The 14525-nt window shown below is 35.1% G+C and overlaps 2 protein-coding genes across 2 annotated transcripts; one reads left to right on the top strand and one right to left on the bottom strand.

Annotated features, from left to right (window-relative positions):
- Positions 1-2053: 2053 nt before the first annotated feature.
- On the top strand, positions 2054-7649 carry LOC139865746 (probable sulfate transporter 3.4). The gene is made up of 13 exons (XM_071853842.1): positions 2054-2453; positions 4171-4219; positions 4330-4537; positions 5211-5382; positions 5466-5531; positions 5616-5729; positions 5817-5933; positions 6009-6135; positions 6224-6510; positions 6590-6780; positions 6867-6952; positions 7033-7109; positions 7337-7649. The coding sequence occupies exons 1-13, from the start codon at positions 2079-2081 to the stop codon at positions 7478-7480; spliced, it is 2013 nt and encodes a 670-aa protein (XP_071709943.1). The 5' UTR covers positions 2054-2078; the 3' UTR covers positions 7481-7649.
- Positions 7650-8009: 360 nt separating this feature from the next.
- On the bottom strand, positions 8010-14016 carry LOC139867197 (uncharacterized). The gene is made up of 3 exons (XM_071855527.1): positions 13498-14016; positions 9727-9953; positions 8010-8366 (listed from the first exon to the last, which is right to left on the bottom strand). The coding sequence occupies exons 1-3, from the start codon at positions 13719-13721 to the stop codon at positions 8359-8361; spliced, it is 459 nt and encodes a 152-aa protein (XP_071711628.1). The 5' UTR covers positions 13722-14016; the 3' UTR covers positions 8010-8358.
- Positions 14017-14525: the final 509 nt, after the last annotated feature.

The raw sequence follows: 14525 nt of genomic DNA, 5'->3' as shown, positions 1-14525 counted from the left end.
TTTGCCGAATTAGCTCCACCTGGACAATTAACCCTTACATGCCCAGTCTTCCCGCACTTCCAGCATGTCAGATTGTTTCTAGAGTTTCTCTTCTGCCTATCCGAACACAACAGTACCGTAGCTTCTGATAACGAGACTTCGTTACCTTCCAATCTTTTCTCCTCGGATAGGAGCTTGCTAGTAACATCTTCAAACTTCAACGTTTCTTTCCCGTACATTAGAATAGGTTTCATGTGCTCATAGGACGATGATAAAGATAATATTAACCTCAAAGCTTTATCTTCATCATCCGTTTTAACTCCAATAGCCTCCAGTTCCGAAACAATACCTTTAAGAATACTTAGATGATCTGAAATCTTTGAACCCCCATCCATACGCAGAGTATGAAATTGTTCTTTAAGACACAACCGATTTGAGATGCCCTTGCCCTGGTACAACTGCTCTAGTTTAACCCAAAGCTCCTTTGCCGTTGATAACCCGTGCACATTTGCAAGCACGTTCTTTGCAAGACACAAACGAATCGAACTTGCTGCCGTCAAATCCATATCATCCCATTCTTCTTCATCGAACTTACTGCTAGAATCACTGACAGGAATAAGGGTGGGTTTACCCTTCAATGCCTTGTGTAAACCAGACTGAATCAACACATCCTTGACTTGAACCTGCCATAAGCCAAATTTGATCCTCCCATCAAATTTCTCAACATCAAACCTCATTGGACTGAACTTCGACATCGTATCCGTATCCTATAAACAACACTTTCTCTAATTTTGCTCACGTTTCGACTGGCCGACAGATGTAGTGGAGTGGCGCACATGATCCGTTAAATTGAAAAATCCAACACCCGGTCCATTACAAATTCTAGGCACCACTTACTCCGAATCAGAAAAAGTATTGTCTAACCAGATGCCCTATACGATCAATACAACTCGTTTCTGATGTGGACGATCCACTCCCGTGGCAACCACAGAGCATACTCCGACTCCTATAACCGAGACCCCCGTCAAACCTGACGCTCTGATACCAGTTTTTGAAAAATTACGGTCTCACTAATTCCCACCACTCAGCCCAACAATTAATAGTAAAGAAATAAAAACAATACACAACACAAGATTTAACGTGGAAACTCCAAAACAGGAGAAAAACCACCGACCCCCAAAGAGAGAAATACACTATATCACAAATTGTTGCAATGATATAGACGACTCTCTTAAGCCAACTACACTCTCCAAAATATTTAACTAATACAACTCTCAAACAAAGGTAAGAAAGAAAGAAATAATCAAATACTTAAAGTGTATTGATTGGTGCAAGTTGGAATGAATCCCATGAGCTCCTTTTATAACCAAGTCACCCACCTCCAACTTCTTCCTCCCACCGATGTGGGATAACATCATTCACAAAGTAAGCATATCAATTTTTCTATCAAAAAACAAAACCAACAGGGATAACATCCATTCACAAATATAAAGCAACCATATCCAATTCTTCTAGCTAAAACTATAACCAACACAATGTTCCTCACTCCCGTTCAGTATTACCATTAAAGTTCTTGTTTAGTGTTCCTCATGACCGATGAGTTTTTTTTTCCCCTCAAATTTGTACTTGTTGGTTGGGAATAACTATATTTGTAACCTAAATATACTCGCCCCTCCATTTATTCACTTACAATATTTCACCTATAAACACAATAAAAACACTTCTCCACTCCTCCTCGTTCTCTACCAATTGACTACAGTGAATCAAGTCAAAATTCAAATTACTTTAATTTCCTCAACTTTATTTACATAAAAGAATTTATATGTACATTCAATACACATAACTTTCTGTGACATTATGTCTGGAAAATAAATTTAAGTCAAATGAAATACTAACAATTTTAGTGCATGGTATTAACTATTCTAAAAAGCGAAAATTCGACAAGTGTATGTTCCATTCCATTGCATAGTCTCAGAAATAAATATTACTCCAAATTCCTAAATTACCCTTTAATATCCAGAGATCTATTTAAACCCCAGAAACCTCCCATTTCACTTCACAATTACAAAGAATCTCTCTCCACCACCTTCAAACACAATATGGGTTTAAATTCGAACCGAGTGGATCATTATTCGGGTTCGGGTAATACAAATACAACACCAACAGATACACCGCCTGTAACTATAAATATCTCTTCAGGTGAAACGATGACGTCATCATCAGTATTTCAGTTACACAATGTTTGTTTACCGCCTCAGAAAACAACTTTACAAAAACTCCGGCACCGGTTATCGGAAGTGTTCTTCCCCGATGATCCTCTTCATGGATTTAAGAATCAATCGCGTTTTCACAAACTTATTCTCGCTCTTCAGTTCTTTTTTCCGGTTTTCGAATGGGCGCCTAATTATAATCTTACGTTACTTCGATCCGACGTCGTTTCCGGCCTCACAATTGCTAGTCTTGCTATCCCTCAGGTATATAAAACTATCCATATATGTAATGCATTTATATATACGTATATATATGTATAAATATACAAATATCGAATTAATATCCTATTATCAGAATATCATGTTACGTGTCTGAAAATGTGTCAAAGTTAATGTAACGCATTCCGTTATCGTTACGTAGTTATCTGAGATTTTATCAGTTGTAATTCGATTGATGACGTGGCAGATGACATGTCAACTGATACACGTTGATGAAAGTTTTAAACCTAAAACTTACTACGGAGTAATAAATTAAATTTTTTATTATATTTTCAGAGAGATTACACGTAGGATCGCCTTTTTATTACTGATTATTTTTAGGGGTGCGAATATTACGGTGTAATGTTTGTACGGTTTTCATGATAAATTCGATTGCGTGCGTTAACTATTTAGTAATGTTGGTGAATCATGCAGTACGATTTGTACCTTGTGCTGCAATGGTAGTACGTTAAACCGTTAAGCTATGGATGTTATGATTTTTAAGAAACGTGATGCTTCAAGTTTATTAAAATGTTGATTTTTTTTTATTTCTTTAAATGAGAATATATTTTTTTGTAATATTATTTATCTATTTAATCTATTTATTATTTATGTTAATGTTAGTCTTAAACATCACTGATCAAAGGTTTATCCTAATTACAGTAATAGATAAGAATTTGATACACGTTTGCTATAAATAAAAAAGTTGGAAAATTATAAAAATAAATGTGTATCTTAATAGGCACCCGTCCAATAAGTAAATGGAGTACAATTTTTTTTCGTACTATGAGTTAATTTTGAACCTTAATTAGTTGAAGCAGTATTAATTGTTATCATAATGATATGATATGATGTGACAGAATATATTCCATTAATAATCAACACCTAAATAGATAATCTTATCATCTTTTTCCCTTCAAAGACTCTTTCCCTAATAAAGGAAGAAATTTGGTACACTAATTGTGATTTAATTTTAAGATATACGTTTTCAATATATGTGGTTCTAAATTACTAACTCATATTATTAGTTGTAAAAGGGCCAACTAACATGAATAACTATCAGTGAATATATTCAAATGAATATTATCTAAAGCTGTTCATTTGTTTCACAGAGTGTGCTAATCGTGATGTTACTTGTTAGTATAGAAATATCGAAATACATTTAGACATGTAGTTAGTATGTGTTTGGTATGTTCAATTTTATATATCTATTTATAAATTCATTATATTTATATATTTATATAATATAAAACTATTAAAATAGGACCATTAATGTTATTTATAGGTACCATAGAGTAATTTTTTTTAAAGTCAACAAGGAATTATTGTTACACCATGAATTCAGTGACAATTTCGTTATTTGTAGCCACTATGTAAAGTATCTATCACTTCACCTGGACATAAATACAAGAGAAAACCTTTTGCAACATTTTTTTATAAAACCCAGATACAAAAATAACGTGTCACTAATTAAATTCGAACAGAGGAGTAAGAAAATATATATACATTCAATAGACAATGCATGTAGCTTTATATGTGAATTTAAATAAATCACACTTATGTGTTATTAACAGTTTAAATCTTTGAATTTTCTCGTAGTTAGCCACACTTTTTATTCAATAATTTTACTCGCAACTATAAAAAAAAGTGTAATTTGTGTTTTCTTTCTTTATTACTCCGTAGTACATTATTTCAATATGACTTTGTTCTCTTTGATTTGCAGGGAATTAGCTATGCAAAACTTGCAAACTTACCTCCAATAATTGGTCTATGTGAGTTTCTCCTCAAGTTTTTTTCTCTTTAAACTTGTGCAAATACATAAATATATGCTAGTACAAACATGATAGGTTACTTTGTTGACCCATTGTTTGAACTTGATCAGACTCAAGCTTTGTGCCACCATTAATCTACTCGGTGCTCGGTAGTTCAAAACATCTAGCCGTGGGCCCAGTCTCGATAGCCTCATTGGTTATGGGAACAATGCTAAATGAAGCCGTTCCATACAACAAAGATCCGGTTCTCTACCTTAAACTCGCCTTCACTGCAACTTTTTTTGCAGGCGTTTTTCAAGCAACTCTCGGTCTTTTAAGGTACTTACTTATACAACACAATTTAACAACACGTTAGATTATTCTCAAGTACCCTGCAACATTGCTTGGGTATCAAGAAAAACAACCACCTTCACATTTAATTATACTGATATATACTCTTATATGATCGATAAGATTTTTGAGTTGGTCGTAAAGAAAGTCAAGACTTTCAACTCGATCGTTGTATTATGTTGAACGTTATGGAACCACACAAGAAGCTGAATACTTTCTTTTAGCAAATAATATAATTTGGGTACAATGTTATAAATTTTCTTTCAAAAAGACCTTTTTCATGTAGTAGTGATAAAGGTTGGTACCTTACTGATGAAAAAAACATGATTTGAACTTTTTGTAATGGGCACAAAACTTTAAAATGGAATATCCTTTGGGAACTAACAAAGTTGGCACCTGTTCACATAAGTGCTGATTATACAAATGTTTTATTGTTGTTCTTTATTGACTTCACTCTGTAGGCACAATTTATATAATCCATTAGTAGTGGAAATGGGAAATAATTCAAATAGTAACACATTCCATTCATAATATGTTAAGGGTCCACAACCATATGTCTGTTTTATACTTTCTGCAGCAAGATTCGAAGCGAAAAGTAGATAGTTAGCAGTTAATACAACATTTTACTGAAAATGCTAAAAAAAAGATTACATTTTTACAGGTTAGGGTTCGTGATCGATTTTTTATCGAAGGCGACACTAGTTGGTTTTATGGCTGGGGCAGCAGTCATTGTTTCTTTACAACAGCTGAAAGGGCTTTTAGGGATTGTTCATTTCACCCCCAAAATGCAAATTATTCCCGTTCTTGCGTCTACCATTGAGCACAGAAACGAGGTACGAAAAAAAAAATTAGAAATAAAAATAATCTGTTCTTTAATAATCACTTGTGTTTTTAAGCTTACTTTGTTTTTGTGCAGTGGGTTTGGCAAACAATTGTAATGGGACTTTGCTTTTTGGCATTTTTACTGACCACAAGACATGTTGTAAGTACAACAATATAAACTTGAATAACTTACAAGTTATAAGGTACAAGTGGCTGATGCATGAGCATCACGTAATGTATGTAGGCCATGCGAAAACCGAAGCTTTTTTGGGTATCTGCAGCAGCTCCATTGGCATCAGTCATCATCTCAACTCTTATAGTCACTATTTTCAAATCAAAACTTCATGTTATTGCAACTGTAAGCATCATTGGTTCACTATATTAATGACTCAGACTTACATTCTGACATCATAAAGTTAATATTTTTATTGTTTGAATTCAACAGATTGGTCATTTGCAGAAGGGTTTGAATCCACCATCATCAAATATGCTCTATTTTCATGGTGAATTTCTAGGTGTTGCTATTAAGACTGGTATCATTACTGGAATACTATCTCTCACAGTAAGTATTAAACATTGTTAGGTTGTACTGTACAACTCCACATATGAAAACTGATTAAATTGGATAACTTTTCAGGAAGGGATTGCAGTAGGACGAACATTCGCTGCATTGAACGATTATCAGGTTGATGGCAACAAAGAAATGTTAGCAATTGGGCTTATGAACATGGCTGGTTCTTGCTCATCTTGCTATGTCACCACAGGTTATAACCTTTATATTATATTATTACTACTAAATACTATTAATTATTATTAATTATTAATTAATTAATTGAAAGACGATTTTTGCAGGTTCATTTTCGCGGTCTGCTGTGAATGCAAATGCGGGGGCGAAAACAGTGGTGTCAAACATTATAATGGCATCAACAGTGCTTGTAACACTGTTATTCTTGATGCCTCTTTTTCACTACACTCCTAACCTAATTTTGGCTGCAATTATCATAACTGCTGTGATCGGGTTAATCGACTACCAAAGCGCGATTCGACTTTGGAAAGTTGACAAATTAGATTTTGTCGCCTGTTTATGTTCGTTCTTTGGTGTTCTCATGATTTCAGTGCCTATCGGTCTTGCAATCGCTGTAAGTATTGTTAATTTGTTACAAATCATATAGGTTAATCTCATCGGTTAGTCTATAACAAAGTTCTTGGTTCGTATAGGTTGGGGTGTCCGTCTTCAAGATCTTGTTACATGTTACAAGACCAAACACCAGTGTGTTAGGAAACATCCCAGGAACACAAATCTATCAAAACGTCACGCGATATCGAGAAGCAAGAAGGGTTCCTTGTTTTGTGATACTTGGTATTGAGTCCCCTATCTACTTTGCGAACGCTACTTATCTACAAGAAAGGTACGGGGTACAACTCGTTCTTTAACAGAGTTAATACAAGTTAAAAACACATTTCGAATTATTGAAATTTGTATTCTGTTTTGCAGGATATTGAGATGGATAAGGGAAGAAGAAGAGTGGTTATCTGCAAACAATGGCAGTTCTTTAAAATGTGTAATTATTGACATGACTGGTAAGTTGTAAATTTTTGGAACCTAAAATGGAATTAAACTTTTATTCATATACTAATTTTTCATCTTGTGAAATTTGCAGCTGTGACAGGTATTGATACTAGTGGTCTTGCCATGGTCAAAGAGCTTAAAAGGATACTAGAGAAACGATCGCTTCAGGTTACCTTTAAAAACTTATAAAATCCTAATTATTTATTTATATGAATAACCATAAAGTGTTAACGGGTCAACCCAACATGATGAATTTTGACCATTACAGGAAATGACATGATTCGACCCGTTACACAACCCACCACCCTGCACTTCTGGCAACATTTAGAAAGACATAATACAAAGACTTTTATAGATTCTAACTGGTATAACTGGGGTTTTTTTTTTAACTGCAGCTAGTGTTAGCGAATCCTGCAGGAAGTGTGATGGAAAAGCTACATCAATCGAAGATATTGGAGTCATTTGGGTTAGAAGGTGTTTACCTGACTGTTCATGAAGCCCTGGTAGACATATCATCACCATGGAAAACTCAGCCATGAACATGAAATCTAGAAGACGATCGATATTAGCAGCCGCAGCAGCCAGCCTCAATCGGTTTCTTAAATTTTAGTTTGCAGTGTAGGCAGAGAGAGTCTTAACAGTTTAGTGCTCAATTGATATGTACAAGTCACAAGCTACAAGCTTTTTTCATATCAACAAAAACAATTATCCTATTTTCACTTGTTTTCATCTTTGATATAGAGGTAGTAACTTCGACTCATTTACTTATAATGCGTTGGTGCGTATGGGTTGTTTTGATCTCTACCGGGGTCGGGGTCTAACACACAAAAATAACTAAAAGGAAAACGAAAAAAAAAAAAAATTGATACTCACCCAATATCCCTCTTTAAAAGTAAATAAACGAAGTAGATGATTTTTTAACAGACGAAAAACTGTTTGCATAACAAAATCGTCCAATCTTGACCTGGCCCATTTCAAGACGTACAAAACACGATTCGTTTTGCCCGTCAGTTACTGCTGTGAAACCTATAGCACTGTTCAAGTCGACCACATTTGTAAAAGCATGTGTATATATTATGATTTGTCTCTAAACAATTTGAATTCCATGAAAGCAAGAACAGAATGTAATATTATAAACCACGTTATGCAAACCAGATAACAAACTCTAAAAACAAGGCATCAGAACATGAATGTTAAATAGCACAACTAGACTTGTTGTGCATCAGCATTTGAAAACATCTAAGGAATGAACTGTCTATATGCCAGAATTAGATATACATTGGTCACCTTCTTTAGTCAACGCTGCAAACTGCTATGCGTTATAATGTTCGAAACAAAAAGGCTGTGATTCATCCCTGGACAACATTAAAGCCCGTAATTAATCCTGGTTCAATGCCTTCCTAAGTTTGTCGGTCTGTCAAACACCTGCATGACAACACCATTAAACTAATTATCCACGTTGTATGTGATGTGATTGCAGTATTAGAAAACTCATCCCCAAAGATATTTTCGTTCTAATCCTTGTCTAATATATAATATTGAAATATTAATTAATATTATTACATTGCGGTATAGTGTTCAAGAAGATTGGAGGGCCCTCCACTATAATAATTCAAGTTCCGCCATAGCCAACCGACCAACCCAATTTGCCACATTTATAAAATAGCAACAAGGGCCAAAGAATATGACCAAAAAGCATAAGACAGTTGATAAACATTGACTAATTCCTTTTTCTAGTGAGGATTTATTCTTAATCAAAGTAAAGGAAATAGCCTTTGCATCTTCCATTACATAATTATATGCTGAAGGAACTTTAAAAAGGAGTAATATTAACATATAGTGTTTATAAGATTATTTTTCTATGTATAATGGGTCCGAACAACCTTTTTCTAAACCCCAATACCAGTCACGTGTAGCACCAATATAGCCCATAGATTAGATTATACATGTCCACTACTTTTTAATAATCTCCACCTTCTTAGCTTTTACTTCCTAGAAAGATCCGTTGATAACAGAATCCAAACACAGAGTGAACTGACACTAATCGCAAGTTCTTATCCTTATGCTCAGACTATAATGATAATCATTCCCCAATAAGTAAACAAAAATAACATATAATAACTACTCCCAATAAGTTTGTTATAACTTCTATTTTATGGAGTGTCGTATATCATTAGGAATACTTTTTTTTAGTAGCTATCATCTTGTAATCATTGATGGTAACAGATTTTATCAACAAAATTAAAACCAGTTTTACTAATAGTAGTATTGAGCCAATTGCTCAAAATTCCATGAAATAGAGCATTCAATATTCAAATATTCTTCTTTAATTAAAACCAATCCACCTAAAAACAATTGTAACACCCAAAGATAATACAAAACAGTACTTGCTGATTTTGATAAGTGTCAAAACAACTTGACAAGATATTTGTATATTTAGAAATAGAATACATCCTGTTTGACCTTTTCCAGCAAATACCAATTTCCAACTTTTAGAGGAATATCTTTTAAAAAGATTGCTAAAATTTTTACATTACAGTTTTGATCCCAAACGAATGTAAGCGGCTACAATTTGAAAAAAGAAAAAAGAAAAAAAATTAAAGAAGTGAGAGCGATAGAGAGTTCACAATTTAAAATATGAGGGAGAGACTATTTAACCTCCATTCACTAATACGCAGTCAAGAAAGAAATGGTTGTATAAAAACATAGAGTAAAATACATTTAACCAACATGGAATTATACAAGGATGATGATCTCTATTTGTAGATTGAATGAGTTCACTTACTTGATCGAAGTCTTGAAATGGGAATTTCTCTCAGTTCACGTTGTATACACAAATATTCTCCTAACAAACCCATTACTGCCAATCCAGTACCGTTTACAATCCACCATGTTATTGATGAAGGCCACCCTCCATATAAGATGCATATGCATAGATGAATTATGTAAACCGTGGCTGCAAAATCTAGACACTTCTTTGCTCTCTCAATCAAATAAAGCAAGAAAACAGCTCTGTTCAACAATACGAAAATATAAAGGTTACACGTGATGTACAGAAATCTAATTTTACATTAAGATAAATATGTATTTTAAAAAATGGCCGAGACGGCCGTCGCAACGGATTTACTAGTGTACCGTCTCAATGGATCTAAAAACGGGTAAAAAGATCAATGATTCAACAACGGTCAACAATGGTAAGGTCAACAACGGTAAAATATGGTAAAAAGCCTTAAAAACGGTCGAGACGGATGTTGACCAATGTGTACTTTTTTAATATATTTCAAACATAAATAGATATAGATATTTCATATTAATAGCAACTATCTATGTTTAAAGTATTGAACACGTTTGAAATATTGTTGTTTCGAATGTTTAGATGTTATGTGCAATGTATTTGTCTTTAATTTGAAATATTCATGTTTGAAATATGTATAAAAGGTCAACGTTGGTCAACATCCGTCTCGGATCCGTCTCGCGTCTTTTTCAACTTGAGATAAGGTTTTCTTTGTTTGGACGAGCTGAAGTCGATTCGCCAACAGAGAAGGGGGGCGGACATGAATACGATTTGCGGACATGAAACATAATAAAGGCAGATGCCAAGAAGTGGGCAAGGAACTTCCATAGGGACTTGTAGTTTTTACTTCCTTTGGAGGCTCTGCGGGGATAATAAGGGCTTCAGTTGTTGAAGAAAATGTACTTGAGACCTCTTGTGAGGATAATTAGGACCTCAACTACTAGGCTATTTTGGGATGGTTTCTAATTCCACATTAAAAGTTCATGTAATGATCTTAATAACAAAATATGATGTATTGTGAATCAATCTAAATCATATCAGAAAAAAATTATGCTTTCAATTTTAAAACACAAAGCATGTCGAAGCAAAGAGTACCAACACTTACTATTACGGAGTATAACAGAATGCGTGATATGTAAGCCTTGACAAGAAGATTAAAACCACATATGTTAATGTAAGGCGAGAAAATACTACTGGTATCATGGTATCGATTAAATTTTTCTTATGGCAATAAAAAGCAGATAAACATCAACAGGATCAAGCTACGGTACAGCGATGGTTTAACTCTGGTTCAGAAACAAGTAACTCCAAAGGGAGAAATATTACCATATAATCAAAAATAGCGGAACCATTAATATGTGTAACCTATTGACAAGAAACCCAAAATTTGGACAGTCATACGTACGAATTGCAAAAAGACCCGTACCCGATGAGTGAACCCGAATCCGACGCTTCTGGGCCGGGTTCGGGTCCGGGTATTCGGGTCGTGGGCCGGGTATGGGAATGGTTATAACCTTTTGCGGGTACAGGGATGAATTTAGATACATACCCGCATACCCGGCCCATTTACCCGACCCGAAAGGGATATCAATTTCGTCAATAACAATAATAAAACTTAATAATAATATAAGCTACAATGTGGTGTTGTACTATTGCTTAACATTTATATATTCTTATTTAGAATATTACTCATTTTAATAGCATATTGAAACAAAAATTGAAATAGGTGAATGGTGAATAAGAATGACTAACAACGAGGATATTTGATACCCGCGAGAAAAACCTAAAAACCCAAGAGTTAGTAAGTTAATGGGGATCCCCGTTTACCCGTGGGTAAACCAGATAACCCGGCAGTTAGTAAGTAAATGGGGACCCAACAGGTATGGTTCCGGGTTTGGGACGAGGTTTCTTACTCGGGTTCGGGTCTAGGATTACCTAGACCCGGCCCAAACCCAACCCGATGTCATCCTACTCATACGAGTGGTGTCATCAAGAAAAGTACTTGGTTAAACCCCTAATAGTAAGAAGCACCAACATTGCTAACTTTGCCAAAATATCTAGCTACACAGGTCAACTGGTTACTAAACATGTGTATTACGAGAAGTATTTGACAACAAAAGTCCCTGGAAAAAATAAGATATAAGATATGGTATACAAAAATAAAGACACATACATACATACCTGCAGTGAAAATTGAAGAATTAATTTAGTCCAGTCATGATAACAATCTACCATATGACCAACTATATACAATACACCAAACACAAGCCAACTAGAAGACAACAAAACCAAGTGTGGAATGAGAAAGGTCGAATACAGCAATCTTCTAGCTTAGAAGTTATACCCTTAGAACATAAAAAACAAGCAACAGGCCAACTAAATATACCTAAATCAAAACTACTAAACGTGACTACTTTCTACAACTATCAAATCAGGTACACTTCAGCCCGAGGGTGGTCCATCGGTATTTAGAGTACCCATCTATGAAGACGGGGTTTAAGGAGGAGAGCATGGAGGCTCCATCTAAGATGTATGTGCCGTCCGGAGAGAGATAATGTGCCTTTCCAACTAGGGTTTATCCTTTAATTTATACAGCTATGGGTTGGCCCAATAGTGAAATCTCATGGGCCAAACCATGTGGTTGAACAAAGAAGTATATCAAGTCCCCTGGTTTGGTATGGTAGGTTCATACAAGCCATGTCGAACTATTTAATATATATCATTGCCAATAAATTGCAATGTGGCATGTCGACCAAAGGCAAATCGAGCATAAAGTGAAAGGCAAATCGATCACAAAGTGAAAGGCAAATCGATCACAAAGTGAAAGGCATCTCAAAAAGACTTGACGCAAACTCGAAACTTGGAATTACATCGAGGCATCTTGACCACAAAGTGAGGCATCTCGAAACAACTTGACGCGAGTTTGGAACCCGAAGTTGCATCAAGGCATCTCGATCACAAAGTGTGAGGCATCTCGGTCACAGAGTGTGAGGCATCTCAAAACAACTTGACGCGAGTTTAGAACTCGAAGTTGCATCAAGGCATCTCGATCAGGGGTGGAAGTTAGTAGGGACTGCATCAAGGCATCTCGATCAGGGGTGGAAGTTAGTAGGGACAGGGCGGGGCACCCGCCGCAGCTTGATTTAGAAAAAAAAAAAAAAATTACACTAAATTTTTTTTTTTTGTTTCTAAAAATACGATTTTTATTATTGTTTGCCCCTGCTGCCAATAAAAAATTTAATAAGTTTTTACACCCGCCCCATCTATGATCGAATTCAAGTTCCGCCACTGATCTCAATCACAAGGTAAAGGCATCTCGATCACAGGGTAAAGGCATCTCGACCACAAAGTCGAAGGCATCTCGATCACAAAGTATGAGGCATCTCGGAACAACTTAATGCTAGTTCGGAACTCGAAGTTGCGTCGAGGGATCAAAGCATCTCGAAACAACTTGGCACGAGTTCGAAACTTCAAGTTGCGCCGAGGCATCTTAACCACAAGGTAAAGGCATCTTGACCACAAAGTGGAAGGCATCTCGACCACAAAGTGGGAGGTACAACAACTTACTATCTCGATTTCTTCGCTGCTTCTTTTTTCTAACAAAAGATTAATGTAAGGCATACCGGAACAACTTGATGTCCTATATTCAGAATACACATCATATCATATTTATATAATTAATTGTGACATGATACGACGTACATTGCATATAATGTAATAATCACATTGAGCAACATAATTCAAAAATCATTAAAAACTTACCCTGCTATAGAACTGAGTAGGAAAGAAGCTATGACACACCATCCAGTTACAGTAGAAAGAGTAATTGTAGCATAATCAAAAAAGTAAACAAGGCTCATTCTTGAAACCCTAGTTCCAACAAGAATAGCCATGAAAACCCCCAAAGTGAGGTAATACAAACACTGTATGCATACAATTTGAGCTACAATTAGCCATGGATCCCATACCACTGAACCATAGAACATGGCTACCAATTCACTTCCTCAATTTTACAATTAAAAACAACAGAAGATAAATATTTGATGAACAGGGTAACAGAGAATTTGATTAAACCTTAATCAATGAGTTTGACGTATAGTTGAGGTCAATGAATCGAATGAAATTGATAAACTAGGGTTACAATTAAAAAAAAAAAAATCTGAGAGAGGATTTAAAGTAACATGTATCAATCGGATGTGATAGATAGAGCGAGATCTGAAGAAGACAATGTATTCGAAAATCGGAAGAAAATAAAGTGATTTTGTAATTGGATTTACTCCGTATTTGATAAACGAATTAAAATTATTATAAGTACCCTAAATTGAAAGAAAAAACAAAGGAAAAAATAAAATAAAAATAAAAAATAACTGTATTTGGTCCTTATACTTAGGTAGGTGAACAAATGATAGGATTTGGAACTCGAAAAAAATTCGACCGCGTGTTGTTGCGGGTGTATTCAACGCGCGGTCGAATTTGGATATACGTTGTTTGATAACTAATATATCTAATAGGTTGTGTTGTTTGTTGTACGTCTATGTATATGTATGAAATATAGCTCGAAATATTTAGTGTTTTTTTAATGATGTCCGTTTCGCGTATAGTTAGTCGCGTTGCGTTCGTAAAATTATTTCGAGTTGAACGGTGGTCTCGGAAAAATTTAACTCGCACCGAGCGAGAAGATAGGGAATGCCATCTATTTTCATTGTTCAACTCTTTAACAACACGAAAAAAACATTATTCAACTCTTTGACAACATGAAAAACCAAAAGTTGTGCCCTCCCTCTCTATCT

Source organism: Rutidosis leptorrhynchoides, chromosome 9 (genome assembly GCF_046630445.1).
Source record: "Rutidosis leptorrhynchoides isolate AG116_Rl617_1_P2 chromosome 9, CSIRO_AGI_Rlap_v1, whole genome shotgun sequence".
NCBI lineage: Eukaryota > Viridiplantae > Streptophyta > Magnoliopsida > Asterales > Asteraceae > Rutidosis > Rutidosis leptorrhynchoides.
The sequence above is the reverse complement of the archived record's forward strand: the minus strand, read 5'-3'. Positions and strand labels throughout refer to the sequence as shown.

What these genes read in the sequence shown, in the direction of transcription:
- LOC139865746 (XM_071853842.1), top strand. Translation starts at nt 2,079, where the DNA reads ATGGGTTTAAATTCGAACCGAGTGGATCATTATTCGGGTTCGGGTAAT. An exon ending in CCATTGAGCACAGAAACGAG is followed by an intron (nt 5,383 to 5,465) that starts GTACGAAAAAAA and finishes GTTTTTGTGCAG; the next exon opens with TGGGTTTGGCAAACAATTGT. An exon ending in TGTAATTATTGACATGACTG is followed by an intron (nt 6,953 to 7,032) that starts GTAAGTTGTAAA and finishes TGAAATTTGCAG; the next exon opens with CTGTGACAGGTATTGATACT.
- LOC139867197 (XM_071855527.1), bottom strand. Translation starts at nt 13,721, where the DNA reads ATGTTCTATGGTTCAGTGGTATGGGATCCATGGCTAATTGTAGCTCAA. An exon ending in CTACTCAGTTCTATAGCAGG is followed by an intron (nt 9,954 to 13,497) that starts GTAAGTTTTTAA and finishes ATTGTTGAACAG; the next exon opens with AGCTGTTTTCTTGCTTTATT.